The 17,974-nt window shown below is 35.4% G+C and overlaps 1 protein-coding gene across 1 annotated transcript in view; it reads left to right on the top strand.

Moving 5' to 3' along the window:
* Positions 1 to 881: 881 nt before the first annotated feature.
* LOC129078281 (zinc-regulated GTPase metalloprotein activator 1C) overlaps positions 882 to 17,974 on the top strand; it is a 46,895-nt gene continuing 29,802 nt past the window's right edge. Inside the window, exons 1-6 of the mRNA XM_054583055.1 lie at positions 882 to 1,111; positions 6,940 to 7,026; positions 8,825 to 8,921; positions 10,054 to 10,145; positions 16,673 to 16,732; positions 17,769 to 17,806. Coding sequence (XP_054439030.1) covers positions 958 to 1,111; positions 6,940 to 7,026; positions 8,825 to 8,921; positions 10,054 to 10,145; positions 16,673 to 16,732; positions 17,769 to 17,806 — 528 coding nt within the window. The 5' untranslated portion in view covers positions 882 to 957. The remainder of the gene's footprint in view (positions 1,112 to 6,939; positions 7,027 to 8,824; positions 8,922 to 10,053; positions 10,146 to 16,672; positions 16,733 to 17,768; positions 17,807 to 17,974) is intronic.

The following is a 17,974-nucleotide window of genomic DNA, read 5'->3' as shown; positions in this document are numbered from 1 at the left end:
TAGGTAACCCCAGTTTATATTTTGTATAACACTCTTTTTATAAAGTTTAAAGACAAAATTAAACAACATATTGTCTAAATACATATAAATGTGATAAAACTAAAAAAGAAAAGAGGGAATAATGAATCACCCATAATCAGCTCATGACTGTATTTACTACTTTAGGAGAGAGCCCAAGGGTTGGACTAGGAGAGGGGAATATAGGTACCTGGAACTTATTTTTTTTTTTTTTTGAGTTAGGAGTGAGGGCAGAGGAGTTAATTATAAATATATATAAATAGAAGAGAGAGCTATCCATGGATTGATGTTGAGAGGGTGTCATGAACCAAAGAATATAATAAATGAACTCAGGCTACCTAAGATTCAAACAAATAGTGACAGAACAATAAATGAAAGTAATGTGTGTACATTGTAAAAATTTGGATATACATATAACATGTAGTTAAAAGAAAGTTTTCCCTGATAATTCCTTTAGGTAGAAAAACTATAAATAACACTGTGTTGTTATAGTATCCCATTTTTTCCCCTATGAATCAAAAAAAATTAATTATACTAAAAAGTGTCAATTCATTAGTGTCTATTCCCTGTGGGAGCTGTTTAGGTCACTTCACCCACTCCAGGTTTCAGCCAACCTGATCTCAGTGTTACCATCAGCCAAGAGATACAAACACTGTGGACGCCCCCAGCCACTGCGTCAGAGCAGGGCTGACCAATGAGTCTTAACGACTCCGCCCCGCGGCTGTCAGATTCAGAGAACACACCGGGGGCGTGCCTAACAGGCGAGGTGGTCCTTAGCCCGGGCCCAGGTAGTAGGGGCAGGATCCGGGGGAGCCACGCGTCGCGGCGTGATGACGTTACCCCGCGCCTGGCGTGGCGTGTTGGGCGTGCGCAGTTGCTGTTCTGCGTGTTGGTCCCAGCTCTTGAGCCGAGGGAGTGTGGTGCGTGCTGGTGGACGACATGTTACAGGCTATTGGTGCTGTGGACGAGGAAGAGGAGCAGGCAGAGGAGGATTGTCCTGAATTGGTCCCCATTGAAAAGAAGCAAAGAGAGGAGGAGGAAAAGTCTGACCCCGGCGCTAAGATCCCAGTCACAATTATCACCGGGTATTTAGGTAACTGACCATCCCGGTCTGAGAATGCTGTAAACGCTAGTTCCTGGGACTTGGGGGGCCGACGGTGCCTTTCCTCCTGAGGTGGCCGGGCCTCCGGCTGGCAGCAAATGTCTGTGAGGTTTGGGCTGTGCCACTTACTTACCATATGGGTTCCTTCTCATCTCGGGGGTTAGTGATGCCCAGAACCTCGTCTGCGTGAGATTTCACATTTATCAAGTGAGATTGAAAATTGACCTCGCGTTTTGAAACTAGTTCTAGTTTTGCGGTCTGAAACCCGGGCCCGTCCCCACTATGCATGTGACTTTTAACAAATTACTTTCTGAAGCTTATCTGCCTCACCTGAAAATGTAAACAATACCGGTCACCTGTCTGAGTTTCTCATCGGCAAATGGGGCCGGAAATGTCTCCCTTATAAGTCTGTTACCATTAGAGGGTGTCGTGTCAGTAAAAGGCCCCAAACAGGGGCATTCCCAGTAAATTCCCCTTGCCCACAAGCGTTCTCTTCCAGCCATTCCTGGAAAGCCCACCTATCTCAAACTTTTGTTTTTTAGGTCTGTTTGTAAAGCACTGTAGGAGAAAGAGTAACAATAAAATCTCTGCCCTCCAAGACTGTATTTGTTTTTTTTAACTTTGTATTTTTCAATTACAGTTGACAATACAATATTATATTAGTTTCAGTTGTACATCCTCGTGATTAAACATTATATAACTTACTAAGTAGTCATCCTGGTAAATCTTGTGCCCACCTGACACCATACCTACTTTTTAGAATATTATTGACTATATTCCTTCTGCTGTATTTTACATCCCCATAACTATTCTGTAGCGATCAATTTGTACTTCTTAATCCCTTAACCTTTTTCACCTAGCCCACCAACCACCCTCTCATTTGGCAACTGTCAAAATGTTTTCTGTATCTGTGAGTCTGTTTATGTTGTTTGTTAATTTTGTTTTTTAGATTCAATTGTCAAAAGAGATGTATTTATTGCCATTTTATTGTTTATATATATTTTTGTCGTCTTAAAGATGACCGATTAACATTTCATATAACACTGATTTGGTTCTGATGAACTTCTTTAGCTTTTTATTGTCTGGAAAGCTCTTTATCTGTCCTTCAATTCTGAATGATAGCTTTGTTGGGTAGAGTAACCTTGGTTGTAGGTCCCTGTTTTCATCATGTTGAATACTTGCCAGTCCCTCTGGCCTGCAAAGTTTTTATTGAGAAATCAGCTGATAGTCTTATGGGAGCTCCCTTATAGGTAACTAAATCTTGCCGCTTTTAAGAATTCTCTTTGCCCTTAACCTTTTGCATTAAAAAAAAAAAAAAAAGTCCTCACCCAAGGATATGTTTTATTGATTTGAGAGAGAGAAAAACATCAATGTGAGAGAAACATCGATCGGTTGCCTCTTGTACACTCCCCCTGAGGATTGAACCTGCAAGCTAAGTATGTGCCCTGAGTGGGATCAAACCCTCAATCTTTTGGTATGGGAGGATGCTCCAACCAACTCAGCCACCTGGCCAGAGCTGTCCTTTTGAATTTTAATTATGATGTGTCTTGGTTTGGGCCTCTTTGGGTTCATCTTATTTGAGATTCTCTGTGCTTCCTGGACTTGTATGTCTCTTTCCCTAACCATGTTGGAGAAGTTTTCCGTCAGTTTTTTTTTTTTTTTTTAAACATAGGTTTTCAATTCCTTGGTGTCTTTCTTCTTTCTGTCATCCCTATGATTGGAACGTTGGTATGCTTGAAGCTGTCCTAGAGGATCCTTATACTACCCTTATTTTTTTCATATTCTTCCTTCTTTTTGGTGTTCTGATTGGGTGTTTTTTGCTTCCTTCTATTCCAAATTGCTGATTTGCATCTTGGCTTCATCTACTATACTGTTGATTCCCTGTAAATTACTCATTTCAGTTAGTGTATCCTTCATTTATGACTCGTTATTTTTTTATGGTTTCCATGCCTTTTTTTTTTTTTTTTTTTTTTTTGCTGTTGGAGTTCTAAGTTCATGGAGCATCCTTATAACTAGTGTCTTGAACTCTGCATGTAGTAGATTTCTTGTCTCCATTTTGTTTAGTTTTTTATCTGGAGTTTTGATCTGTTCTTTCCTTTGGGCCATGTTTCTTTGTCTGCTCATTTTGGCAGCCTCCATGTGTTTATTTCTATGTATTAGGTAGAGCTGCTATGTCTTCCAAGCTTGGTAGGGTGACCTGTTGTAGTAAGTGACCTGTAGGACTTAGAGGCACCCTGCCCCACATCACCCAAGCTGGGCACTCTAGATGCACCACCATTTGTGGGCTGTGCATATCCCCCTCTTGTATTTGAGCCTTGATTGCTCTTGGCACATTGATGGGAGAGATTTACCCCCAGACTGGTCAGCCACAAGGACTGGCTGTGACCACTTTGGAAGATAAGCTGTACAGGGGCCAACCCCATGGAGCAGGACTGACTTCAGTGGGACTCTGGTGCTCACTGAGTCTACCCCTTGAGTGTGTTGCTTGTGGAGGTGGTTGGGTGGTGCTCCTCTATGATAATCAGGTTATCCACGAGGTGTGCTGGCTCTGCGGCCTCCCAGAAGGTGCAGCACAAACTCAATTGCCTGTGTTCTGCCCAGGGCCACCCAGCAGGAGCTACAGAGCGATCTTTTTGTAGATGGTTGCTACTTCTGCTGGGCTTGGAGGTGCCCAGGAGAGGCCAAGCTGTGAATGAAAGCAGGCTGCCACGAGTGCTGGGCATGGGGCCACTCAGTGAGTGGTATGGAGCATGCTGCGGCTAGATGCTGCTAATTTGAGAGATTTTAGAAAAGTCTGAAGCATGAACCAAGACTGGCCATTTGTATGGAAAAGCCCCTGGAAGCAACTTGGATTGGCCTGTAAGTTGGGTGGGGCAGGGTCTCTGGGAGTCACTAGAGCTGAGCAAACAGTGCGAGCCAGGGTGGTGGAGACTCAGATATGGCACTTCCCTGCCAGGTCTGTGACTCTGTGTGGAGAGGGCTCAGAAGAGGAACATTGGCCTCTGCCAGCACTTCTCACTGGAAGAAAGCTGCCCTTCCAGCCTTCGCCTTGATGCTGGACAATTCGGTTCCTCCCCATGTCTCTGGTGCCTTTTGAGCTGCTTGCTGCCTTAGTGCTGGAGCTCAGAGCGAGTGAGTCTGAGTAAGTCCATGTACGGGCCCTTTAAGAAGAATGACTGGGACTGCAGAGCACACGTCTCCCTTGGTGGGGAAAAGTTAAATAAAAACAAAGTGAAAGGATTTGGGGAAGTAATACCATTCCTAGGTGCTGCTAGAGACAGGTACAAATTTGGTGCACCTGAGGACCTTTTACATAAAAATAAGAATTAAATACCTGGTATTTTCCCTTTTTCTTTTTGCTTTGTAAACTGTAAGTTTATTTCTATTTTTAGTCAGGACTAATCTTATAATGGAATTTATTTTTGGTATTTTTCCACTGTTATTCAGGGACTGTCCTGAGAAATTGAGCAAATTCCTTGTCCAAAATAGTATAGCTCAAACTTGCTCCTCTCGCCCTCCTCATTTTACTAATTGGTAGGTCAGTAGAACATTGGAGCTAATGGTCTGAAGCTCAGGAGTGAGGCTCATACAAGCAAGCTTGTTGCTGAATCTAGAGCATAGTCTCACTGCTTATTCTTGATCATCATTTTCTCTTTCTTGAAACATTATTCTTTCAGCTTCCATCACATTTTTCTTCTGATTTTTCCACCTGCTCCTCTGGTTTCTTTTAAATTCCCCCCCACCCACCCACCTGGGCCATTCTTTTAACTTTACAAACAGATAGTTTCTATTTTGATGTCGCACAGACATCTCAAACTCAGCATGTCCAGAAACTTCCTGTTATCCCCACAAATCCATCTGCTCCTGTGATCCAAACCACTTGAAATACTCTAAAAGCTTCCTAACTAGTCTTGAGCCGTTTAATGTATTGTGTATTTTGGCCTTAATGATCTTTTTTAATGTCAATCTGATTGTGTCACATGCTTCTGTAGTTTCCATTTGGGTTAAAGTTCAAATTCCTTAACATGAATTACAAGGTTCTATACCATCCAGCTCTTGACAACATCCCAGCCTGCAAAACTGGCCCATCAACATTGTACTACTTTTACTTTAAAAAGGTGCAAAGAATTTTAGCCCTTGTATACTTTTCTTACTCCTCTGGCTAGATGTCCTCTTACACACTTCATAATATCCTGGACATCTATTATATATATCATCCTGCAACATAATTAATTGCCTCTATTGACCTGCATGTTCCTCTATATCCCACTTAATACTGTTAGGCTGCATGAAGGTAGAGACAGTTTGTCTCTGTCTTGTGCACTTTTTACCCAAGCCCCCCATAAAATCTGGTCTGTAGTAGACTTTTGAATGAACTACATCTTAAAGTCTTTTAATTTATCATATAGTTAATTATTAAACTTTAGTAATTGTATTATAAGGTCTCTTGTGCCCTTCCCTTTTCATTTTCAAGCCCTGGCTGGTGTGGCTCTGGATTGAGTGCTGGCCTGCAAATCCTTTTCATTTTCACAGCCATTACCTGGTGCCATGCTCCTCTTCAGGGACTCTGTCTTACAGTGGGACTGGCTTTAAGAATTTCTTCATGGCCCTGCCTCCTTAAGGTCTGCTCCCTTTTATTCCATACTTCACACTCTAGTGATGATGGGCTTCCTACATAGAGCACTGTAATACAAGCTTCAACAACTTTTAAAGGAATATGGCCTAAAAATGTTGAAGATATTAATGCCCTAATGCTCAGTAAATCCCTCCTAGTTATACCCTTAAAATCTTGTAAATTCAGGTCAGAAGATGTGTGCAACTGTTTGTCCTAGCAAAACCCTGGAAATAACCCAAATGTTCAGCAACAAGGAAATAGATAAATAAATGGTATATATGTACAATTGGGATTGAGGATTTTTTTTTTCTCTCTATGAATTTTGTTGTCTGTGGATCACAGGACATGTTTTTCTTCTACTTCTGCTGAACATACTAGGTTTAATATGCCACCTACTGGATGAAGTTAGTGTAGCTTTATGAGTTTATTTTTCTAAAGAGTGAATATTCTGTCTTTTGTTATTTCCTACATCCATTCTTTGTGTGTGTGAGATATATATATGTATATGTATATAATCAATTCTATAGGTTGTTTGAAGCATACTAAAAATAGACATATAGGCAGTTTGAATTTATGTCTGATTAATGATGGATGTTGAAATAAAAGACCTTTTTATGTAAACTTTAGGGAATTAAAGTGTATATTCTTGGCTTAGAAACATTGTCATCATGCAAAAGTATTTAAATGTTTTATATTTTATAAACTGCATGAGTACTTTATTCCTTGGATGCCATTACTTCAATATTTTCTATTTAATAGAAAATTTAGATACCCTTATATTAATTGTATTGTAAGTTATGTAAAAGGCATAGTATTTTCGTCATGAGGTTGAAGAAAGCTGTGTAATCCAATTTGTAGGAGCTTGTAAATATTTATAAAATGTTATGTCAAAACTTTTTTTAACTTTTCAAAAGGTACTTTAATCTTCCTCTAGAATAATCTTAATTGAAAAATAACATGCAATTTTTTTAAAACATTGGGACTCTATATCTTTTTTTTTAATTAATTTGAGGGAAAGAAACATTGATTTGTTGTTCTACTGTATGGTTGATTCTTGTATGTGCCCTGATCAGGGATCGAAACCTCCAGCCTTGCTATATTGGGACAGTGCTTTAACCAACTAAGCTACTGGGCCAGGGCTCTTTTTTTGTGTCTTTAAAATCAGTCTTTAAATTTTGTTATTTAAAGAATGTATATTTTATAGGTGCTGGGAAGACGACACTCCTGAACTATATTTTGACGGAGCAACATAGTAAAAGAGTAGCAGTTATTTTAAATGAATTTGGAGAAGGTAAGTAAAGTTCAATAAATGCCATGCTGCAAGAATTTGTAGGATAATTTATTCCACTGGTATTGGACTTGATGTTTGATATTTCATAATGAAAATGCAAGGCATTATAATGTGAATACATTGGTATGGATTGTTTAGGAAGAATTAGATTAATTTTTGTCATGCTTTGGACAGGATTTGAATACTGAAATTAGATGGTTTCTATAATATTTTATTTGGTATAACTTGAATTCATGCCAATGGGATTAAATTATAGATTTTTATATTAAATAACTCCAGAAGTGATATGATATATGAAAAAAGGTGCTTTGTACTGACTATAGTTTAATTGCATCTTTTGAAAAATTTGAAAATGCTTCAGTTATTATAAGTTTACCTTGTTGAATGTTTATTGTCTGCAAAGCAATTAAAACTGAAGATTTATAAAATAAATTGAACATATGGTCTCTATCCTCAAGAAAATTGAATTATCTGTGAAAATACATGTATTAAATGTTCTAATTTTTGTCCTTAATATTGAATGCAGTTTTAAAAAGTTAATACAGCAGTGTTATACACAGTTCTTTGATGACTTTTATTGTTTTCTTAATAAGTGTGAATTTGAATAAAAGCTTAGTTTTAGCCCTAAAATTGTAACTTCTGTGGGATATTTCCTAAGGTACGCTATTTTTTTTTTCTGTTGTAAATTAGTAAAGGAGCTAGTTTTTATGAACAGGTTGGGAGGTCTACTAGTTAAACATGATTTCTGGTTTCAGTAAAATAAAGAGAAAAGGGCTGTTAGGCAAAATAAAAAGTAAGATTTTTAAATCACAGTCTTTTATTCTAGCTCCTTATTAACTGATCTTCTTTGGAACACTGATTGCATTTATTACTTCTTACTCTTTTTCTTTATTCTTTCTGGATCGTTTTTTACAATTTGTCTTTTATAGCACTCGCAGTTCTTTACTTCACATTGTATTGGTGTTCTCTACATCCTAAATTCTGTAGCAGCCGCTTTTAAAGCTCTTTGTCATTACCCAGCTGAAATATAAACAAAGAATATGTAAATGAAGAAAATAGTTTCTTTTGGCTATTTGTTTTACTGGTCACTCAGAACTCTTTCCTGGCTTCGGTCTATTTGTTTGTTGGAGGAAAAAAATAAGACATTTAAAATCATTCTTACAGGATAATGAGCATATCAGAATCTCGTATATTTTTTCTCAAGGAAGCGTTCCTGGGAAACTTAGGTGTATTTGACTAAAATTTAATTTTTAAGTGAACACATTGATACCTTGTCTAAGCAAACTTGCTCAAATGACTAGGGTTTTTACTCATATTGGGAGTACTGAGTAGGCTGCCTAATAGAAACAAAACCAATTTAGAGGCAGAATGAAAAGAACAATATAGATAAGGACCTTAAGAGTTAGAAGGGCATATGAAAACTAATATATAAAACATACTATCTAAAAAGTTGGCCACAAACAAAAAAAAGTGCCTTTGAAATAGCTACCTTATTAGGAAATGGGAGTAGGCAAGGAGGAGGCCTAAGAGGAAGTATGGTTTGATTCATTAAATTTGGATTTGCCTCTTTAGGTTCTTAAATCCTCTTTAAGAAATAAAATCTAAAATAAACTAGAGTAGTATAGTTTAACATATTGAGGCTACATATGGAAAAATAAAAGGTATAAAATGCATTTACTTCTTTGAAATCTACATGTTTTAGTGTTTTCACACACACACACACACACACCCCCACACAGGCACACATACATTGGTTTGCTAGTGAACATAATCTGAAGAGTGCTTATTTGTATTTCAGGAAGTGCGGTGGAAAAATCCTTAGCCGTCAGCCAAGGTGGAGAGCTCTACGAAGAATGGCTGGAACTTAGAAACGGTTGCCTCTGCTGTTCAGTAAAGTGAGAAATGTGTTTACTGTGTGATGGTTGGTTTACTATTATAAATGCTTACTGATTATATTTCCAACTTTGGTTTTCTTGTCTAATTTTACTGAATTTATAGTCTGCTTCATTGTATTTTCAAACAGAGTGTAGACTCATCAGGATGCATTTTCTTTAAGTGTTTCTTGCTATCTTATTTATCTTTCATTGTTCTCTAATAAATAGTTTGGTCCTTTTACTGAGTTTTTAAATTGTTTTTGATGTCAGGGTTTTTTTAATCTCTGTAATGCATGAAAATCTCATTTTATCTGTAAGAAATGGTTCTGAGTTTAATAAGTCATTGGTTTAGTTCCAAGATTTCAACTTCTAAAACCAAAAATAAATAACTATCAAAAAAGAGAAAATCTTCACATTATGTTCCACTAATTATAGCTCTTTCCAAGAATGGTCTGATTTATTCACTAACACAGCACAGATCTTAGAAAAGGACCTGACACATAGCAATCATTCAAATATTTCTTGAACGAATTAGGAAAATTTACATCTGTGCTGCAGATTTTGTATGTTCAAGTTATTTAAATTTCTTCTGCATCATTTACAATCTTAGATGTTTGACTTTGAGTCAAATGTATTTAACAAGGCATCTTGAACAACCAAAATGCAATCTATTTTTTTTTGGTACTTTTGATATTATAAGAAAAAAGAGAAATTAATAACTGGTACTCTAATTCAGAACAGAATTAAAAGGCGTTTAATAGTAGTGCCCTTTTAGCTGTTGCAGTAAACTATTGTAATTCATAAATTTTATCATTATTTTAGATGTTGATTTTTTCTTTCAAAAGATATAAAAATAATAGATTCTGACTTTATAGTCAGGTATATTAAAATTTCCTCTTTTAATTTTAATAAAATTAAAATATTAACATCATATATCTGATTTCTTTTTATCTATCAGTATATATGCATCTGTTTTTCCACTCATGGTTAAGTATTGGATGGACATTTTGTTAGAAGCTTGGGAATGAGTTAAATTTCCACATGCCTAAAGATATTTTTGTCTCAGGTTGTTGAATATATTTTTAAATGTTTGTAATGTTTGCTTTAAAATATTAAGGCAGTGACCTATATATTATGTTTTGGTATTCTCCAGGGATAATGGCCTTAGAGCTATTGAGAATTTGATGCAGAAGAAGGGGAAATTTGATTACATATTGTTAGAGACCACAGGGTTAGCAGATCCTGGTAAGAAACAACATTATTATTAATAACCAGAATATAGTTCTTAAACATTTTAAAATAAATGTGCTAGAGAAATATCTAAAAATGAGTATGGCCCTGGCCAGGTTGCTCAGTTGGTGGGAGCATCGTCCTGTTCTCCAAAAGGTCACAGGTTCGACTCCTGGTCAGGGCACATGTCTAGAATGCAAGTTCGATCACTGGTTGGGGTGTGTTTGGGAGGCATCTGGTCTGTGCTTCTCTCTCTGTTTTTTTCCTCTTTCCCTCCATGCTTTCCTCTCTCTCAAAAATCAGTAAGAAGCATCCTCACTTGAAGATTTTTAAAAAATGAGTATTAAAGCTTTACTCTAGATTTAAAAGTATGTCTTTGGTTAAAGAAAAAAATACTGGGTTGTTGTGTTTTTCAACAGATGAATCACGATCAGAGTACTTAGTACTCTTAACCTGATACTAGAATTTGAAGCTGTATTGATTGATTTAGGGTTTTTGGTAGAAACAAAAATTGTTTTAAAATATGGAAATTTAGGAAAAATTGAGACATTTTACTTTTAAGTTTATATTTGATTAGTTATACTCTACAGAGTTCTTATTTCCAATTACTTTTTATTCCAGTTTTCTTAGAGGGTCATTTAGAGATATTTAAAGGCTTTTGGATTCTAATTCTAGCAATACTTCTTTAAATTATTTTTAGCGTTTTGTTTTTCTACTACTAAGCCTCAAATATTTTTTTTTTTTTTGTAAATGCTGTTATAAGGTATAGAAGTAAATCAAGAGCCTTTTCCCTGGTGTAGAATGAATAATAATTATTCATGAAATTTTTATGTCTGAATGGAATTACATATAAACTTCCCTGTTTAAAGCTACACAAAGGTGACCTGTTTCTGACAATGGGTTTCTGATTCCTTCTAACCTAAATAACTTTTAGGTGACATTTTTATACCTAGTTTGCTGAACATTTAGTGTTTGTTCTGTGAGTCTGTCCCATATTAGTATATTACTGAAGGTTCATATGTAGTCAGTGGTTGTTATACTTAGAAGTATTATGCAATAACGTTGTCCTCATGTTTTCAAACTAGTATTGAATTGGGCTATTTTGGTCCTTATTGTAGGCATGGATTTTTCATACATTTCATATATTTTCAATAGGTTTGGCTGATGATACAGCATTGGTGTTAAATATTAAATTAACTTAAATCTGATAAGATGGGAAAATCTGTGTCTCTTTTTGAAATAGCAAATATCTTTTTTTTAAGATTTTATTTATTTATTTTTAGACAGAGGGGAAGGGAGGGAGAAAGAGCGGGAGAGAAACATCAATGTGTGGTTGCTTCTTGCACACCACACCCCCTACTTGGAACCTGGCCCACAACCCAGGCATGTGTCCTGACTGGGAATCGAACTGGCGACCCTTTGGTTCTCCGGCTGGCACTCAATCCACTGAGCCACACTAGCCAGGGCAGTGGGCAGGTGTTTTTGTTTTTGGGGGTTTTTTTCCCCATTGTAACACTAGAAAAACTCTTGTAACTTTTCTTTGAGAGTAGTTGATTTTAATAAAACATGGTTCAGCTTTTCAGAGGAAGAAAGAAAAGTTAAAGATATGAGATAAAGCTTTTGTACAAATTGTAGATATAAATGAGTTAATGCATTTTGCTTCTGACTTTTTTAGAATAATGATTTTTATTGTTTGGTTAAAAACTAAACATTCACTATTTTAACAAATTAAAGAATACCTAAGAAAATATGAAGAAGTTTAAAACAAAAATCACCCTACATCTCAGTACCTTGAAATACAAGTAGGTAATTTTCATTTTCAAGATTTCTCTGTGCCAGTGGTACTTACTGTAATATTATAAATATGATAGTAGTGGCCGTAGTTTGGAGCTTGTGAAAAGTGCAGATTCATTTCTTTTTTAATAATTAAAAAATCATTACCCGAGGATATTTTTATTGATTTTGAGAGAGAGAGAGAGAGAGAGAGAGAGAGAGAGAGAGAGAGAGAATATGAGAATGAAACATCAATGTGACAGAGAAACATCAGTTAGCTGCCTCCTGTCCATGCCCTGGCTGGAGATGGACCCCATAATCTAGGTTTGTGCCCTGACCAGAGATTGAATCTGTAACCTTGTGGTGTACAAGAGGATGCTCCAACCAACTGAGCCATCCAGGGCAGAAGTGCAGATTCTTGAGCCCCATCACAGATCTAGTGAATCAGAATCTCTAAGGGTGGGGCCGAGCAACCTGTTTTAATAAGCCCTATAGGTGATTCTCATAAATCAGCCATGTGTGCGCCACAAGAACACTTAAAACATGCAGTACCTATTTAGTTAGGGGCACTGACCTGTTTTCGCTTAGATTGCCATATTAAAAATTGACAATCAGCACAACAGTGGGCATACATTGTGAAATCAAAATTATACCTGTTTTGTTTTTTTGTCAGATTGTAAAAAAATACATCTTTTGGTGTGCTGCAGAATTTTAGTAATTAGTTTATATGTGCCATGAGATGGAAAAGGTTGGAAATTGCCATTATAATGCACAAATCTGAGAAGCTCTGATCTGTGCACTTCTGAAAACTATACACACACACACAAGCACGCACGCATGCATGCACACACACATACATGCACACAGAGATTTTATAAAATGGGATCTCATTCTTTGTGCTTTTCTGGATAATTATTAATTTAGTTTTACTTGAATTTATTGTAAAAAAAGAGAACTCAAAAGAAGTGAAGGAGTTGCTGGGTATCAGGTTAATGCTTCTTGATTGCAAGAGATATAAGAAAAAAAAAACAAACAAATTGGAGGAGTTGTTTTTTTAAACTACATGTTTCAACTTTAAAAGTATCATTTATTGACACCCTGGCATAAAAGATGACGGAAGTGACACACTTCCACTTTCTCCCACCTCCTGGTTTTGTTCGATTATATTCTGTGCTACATTGTCAAGGTTTCTAATATTTACATTCTGTTCTATTTTGTTTAGTTTTACATTTAAATGGCTTTAGTCCTCATTACCAGTATGTGGCTTCTCTGTTCCTTTCTTGATCCTTCCCTTGATTGCTGAATTTAGTGGCCAGATGATCTTTTTAAGCAATGTGTGCTGTGTTCCCTGAGTTCTTGCATACTTGATTGCTTGAGAATACTTGTTTTGTTTTTATGCCTGAAGGATTACTTAGTTGTGTTCAGAATTTTCAGATCACAATTTCTTTGCCTCAGAACTTAGTATTTGTAGTTCTGTGATCTCTTAGTATTTTTTGATTGGCTGGATTTCCTTGTTCAATATTTTCACTTTTTATTTCATGAGGAAGGATTCGTGAATGCTATATTTTTTGAGTTTCAGTGCTTGTTGTTTCTTTTAATATTTGAGGATGTGTGCCTATTGTTTTATTTTTTGAAAGACTATTTGGTTGTAGGTAATATTTTTAGGGAACATTTTTATTAGAACTTTGTGGCCATTTTATTATATTGGGGTAAAGGGTGTTGCTGTAGAAAAGTCTGATTTTTTTTCCCCCATCTCCTTGACACTGACTTGATGTTTCATCCAAAAATGCCTGAAATTTTTATTTTTATTTTTGAAGTTCAGTAACATAACCAAGGTACATCTTGATGTCATTCATAACCATTTTTTCCTGGATTATAATATGCCCTTTAATCTGTAGGTTTAGTTCTTCATTTAGAGACATTTTTCTATTTATTATCACGAACAGTTTTTCTGTCAAATTATTGGATCCTCTCTATGACACCAATTTTTCTTATATTGAATTTTCTTTTGTTCTCCATATCTGTTATCTTCTAATTGTTTTGTTTTGCGTTTTGCCTCTGCATTTACTGTAATTATTTCAAACCTTTCTTTTGTTCAACAATTCTGTTTCTACCAACATCTATTCTATTCCTTGATGTTTGAAATGAATCAGTTGGTTAAGTAATATATGTACACTCTATTTTACTTTAGCACTACACATTACATTTTGATATTATTCTGCTTCAATTTTTTTGTTGTTGTTGTTCTAAGCTGTAATACATGTGTATAGTTTTTTCAGCAGGTTTGTTCTTGATGTAAAAGACTCAGAGAACTATAATTAGATGTGGTATTGCCGAATTCTTTTTAATACTGTACCCATTTTACCTATACTTGTTTTTCTTCTGAGCTCCAGTGTGAAAACTGGGTATTGCTGGGAGCAGGGAAGGGAAGGCAAAGGGAAAAGAGGTGACTGAGAGTGTCTCATGGGCAACGTGACTTTAAGGCTCTGCTCTCCAAAAATATGAGTACAAATACCAAGTGCTCCCTGCTCCTGGGTTTGCTCTACTTATAAATGGGCATCCCGTATCTTGTGCAGGGACGTGCTTGAGCTTCAGATTTCTCGCTTCATTTTCCTGTGAGCCTGAGAAAGTGACCCCCTTCCCCACAAATGTGGTGGTGATAGGAAACTTTTACACTTGAAATTTATTTGTTGACTTTTTCCTTATTGCTTATTCCTTCCTCAGTTCTACTTCTTGTCATTTTGAAAGCTATTTCTGATAAGTGTTAAGACTTTGTAAACTATTGTATGTTTCCCTATAACCTCTTACTGGGTATGGGAGTAGAATTAAGAACTATCATAAGTCAGCCTTGGCTCAGTTGTTTGGGGCATCGTCCCGTACATTGAAAGGTCATGGTTTTGATTCCCGGTCAGCACACATGCCTGGGTTGGGGATTTGATCCCTGATTGGGGAGTCTGTGAGAGGTAACTGGTTGATGTTTATGGCAGGAGGTTCTGTGTTTGGTTGCTGCTGATAAAATTTGGCTTTTTAAATTGTATTTTATTTTTTGTTTTATTAGGTTTGCAAAGGGAGATTCTGTAACTCAGGATTCATTAACCTTTGCCCAAATAATAGGATGGATTGAATAATTCTTTCTTGTAGGGGACTGTCTTGTGCGTTGTAGGATATTTAATAGCATCTCTGGCTTCTACCCACTACATGCCAGTAGCAAGCAGTCCCCTAGTTGAGACAATTAAAAATATCTCCAGACATTGTCTAATATTCGCTTGGAGAGATAGATTACTCTGGGTTGAGAACCACTGATTAATTAACTTCATTTTCTCATCTCTGCTTCTTTTTCTTAACACCAGCATCGAAATTTGAAATAGTTCTATCTTCTGTAGCCTTGTATTATACCAAAGATACACATCAGATTTAGATTAAAAGCTCTAATACACTCTAACAGTTCAACTTAATACTAGGCAGTTGGTAACAGTAGAGGACTAAAAGCTATCGGAATAGGAATGAGTGAGTTTTTTAAAAAATGATTTATTTAAAATGATTTATGTACAATGTTAGGAATTTTACTGAGTGAAAAAAGTTAATACTTTTTAATGATTTGTCATTTGGTGTAATGATACAGTAGATTTACTTTTTTCTCCATCATTAATTAATATCATGTTGTTAGCCAAGTAAGTGAAGAAAATTCATATTGGCAATTCAGTTGTTTCCCTTTTAGGAGACTGACACTCTCCAGTTCTAAGCTAAATAATTGTCATGGTAAAGTAATTTCCATGAAAGGGACAGACATTGATTCAGCCCCTGTTACTCAGAAATCCTATTTCAGTCAAATTGGAAAACTATTAAGTTTTGGGGAAAAAATCAATAGGTATCAGGAAACCATTAGATCTTGTGGCCCTTGCTATATCTTGCATGAGTAATCACTGTAAACAGCTGACAGGCATTTCATTGTTGACACAGAGTGATGCTTGGGGGACCACGTCTTATCAGGATAGGTGGACAGTTTTAGACATTGGAATGAGTTCAGTTATCCTTGTTTTTCCCCAATACTCATTCTTTCAGACAGCCTTGTCACTAACTGGACCTGTGATGCTTTGAAAAATCAAATACTTTCTTTGCTGTCAGTTTTCTTTTTCTCGTGTTGTAGCATACTAATCATGGTGTATGGTTTGGTACTGGACCAGTTTCTGTCAAAAACAAATTTTAATTTCTTATTTAGAAATTATTTTTCCTCAGACTCAAATTTTGTACTAGTTTTAAGTAAATAGTATAAGGATTTTTTGTTCTTTTTCTTCTATAAAATTTACAAGTATGTATTTTTTATTTTTTGGACAGTTGATTTTGGAATTATCTATGTTTTATTTTGCTTTCCTTTAGAGAGATAATTTATTATTTTTAAACTATGTGATAACTATATTCAGGAGAGAGAAAATAAAAATAACTCCTGTGTGCACACAGCCATATTGCCCAAATTATTTGATAACGTCTGTGGGTAAATTATTGTGGCATTGGTAGAAGCTTGGTGTTGGGTTTATTATTTGATAAAAGTTGGTCTATTGTTATTTAAGATAAGGGGAGAGGGAAAGAAATGGGTATAAATAGTAAAAGTATCTATCACTGTAATTCCCATAAGAAGACTGGAAAACTATTTAGTTTGCATATGTGTTTGCCTGCTAATTCTGTTGGGGCAAATTAAAACATTATGGATAGAATTGTGTTTCTCAGTTTGAAGAAATATTTTTATTTGCTAAATATATATATATTTTCAGGTGCTGTAGCTTCTATGTTTTGGATTGATGCTGAATTAGGGAGTGATATTTATCTTGATGGTAAGTTAAAAAAGAGTTTTCCTTTTGTTTTTAAGTAAATTGTTATTGTTATGTATGGTTAGGATGATATTTGTTTATTCATATTATAATTTTAATTCCTTATATTGTTATCTTTTTAAACTTGTTTAGTTTGATGATGAAGTAAGTCTTTGCTCATACAGATTCTAAAGCATCTTGATAGAACTAGATGTCAAATCTTAATCTCAACTCCCAGTTTAGTGCTTCCACTAAGGTTTTCCTTTTAAAATACCAGGTGGATTTCCTATATCCTCTATTGTTTGATTAATGTTCTGTTGTATGTCATCCGTCTTCCTTCTATTGTATCTTATTCCTCCCTTTCCCCACAGCTCTTCTCTTTTTAAACCAAGTCTTTTATAGACTAAGGGGTGAAATAATTTAGGAATCATTGAAACTGGGCCTCGTTATTTGGCTGTAATATATTTGGCATGTAGTTAGTTGAATTCTTTAGGCATCATCAAACTCATTCTACTCTTATCCTTTGAAAAAATTATTTAGCATATAAATTTATAGATTGTCAAATTGATCATTTGGTGATTTCGGTACAAATTATGTATAACATTTGTGTGAGTTAGATTTGGTGAGAGATACAGGAATAAGATACTTTAAGACATCTCAGGTTTGTTAAATAATAATGTTAATTGTTAAGGAAAATCTTGGTTTTGATTATATGAAAATAAACTAGAAATAACCTGTCTTATGTAATTTATCTCATTTCACTTTATATTATGAAATTTAAATTTGCCTCATAATATTTTGGATTATAAGCTAAAAAGCTTAGTTACTTAATTTTTTAAAATTATTTATTTTGTAGCCTCTGTAGTCCCTTTAAATAGTGCTAGAGACTCAGTACATATTTGAAAATGCATCTGCCTATTAGTGGAATTTAATTAAATTACAGCCTTGCCAAGAGAAAGAAACCCAATATTTTATCAAGTAACATTTGTGAACTGAAATAGATTAGTGTTAATTTAATTTCTCAAGTATAAAGTTGATTTAAAGATTAATTTCTTTGTAGGTATCATAACTATCGTGGATTCAAAATATGGATTAAAAGTAAGTTGAAAGATTGCTATGAGTTGCTAATTATTAAGAGCTGGGTATATGGAGATTGATGATATTATTTTCTCCACATTTGTGTCTGTTTGAAATTTCCTTAACAAAAACTTTTTTTATAAAAGGTATCCTGAACACTAGATGAAATTTATGTGTTTTTAAATTATT

The sequence above is a fragment of the Pteronotus mesoamericanus genome, unplaced genomic scaffold (assembly GCF_021234165.1).
Source record: "Pteronotus mesoamericanus isolate MK-2021 breed Mesoamerican mustached bat unplaced genomic scaffold, CSHL_Meso_final contig_73, whole genome shotgun sequence".
Lineage (NCBI taxonomy): Eukaryota > Metazoa > Chordata > Mammalia > Chiroptera > Mormoopidae > Pteronotus > Pteronotus mesoamericanus.
This window is presented reverse-complemented; position numbering and strand designations above follow the sequence as displayed.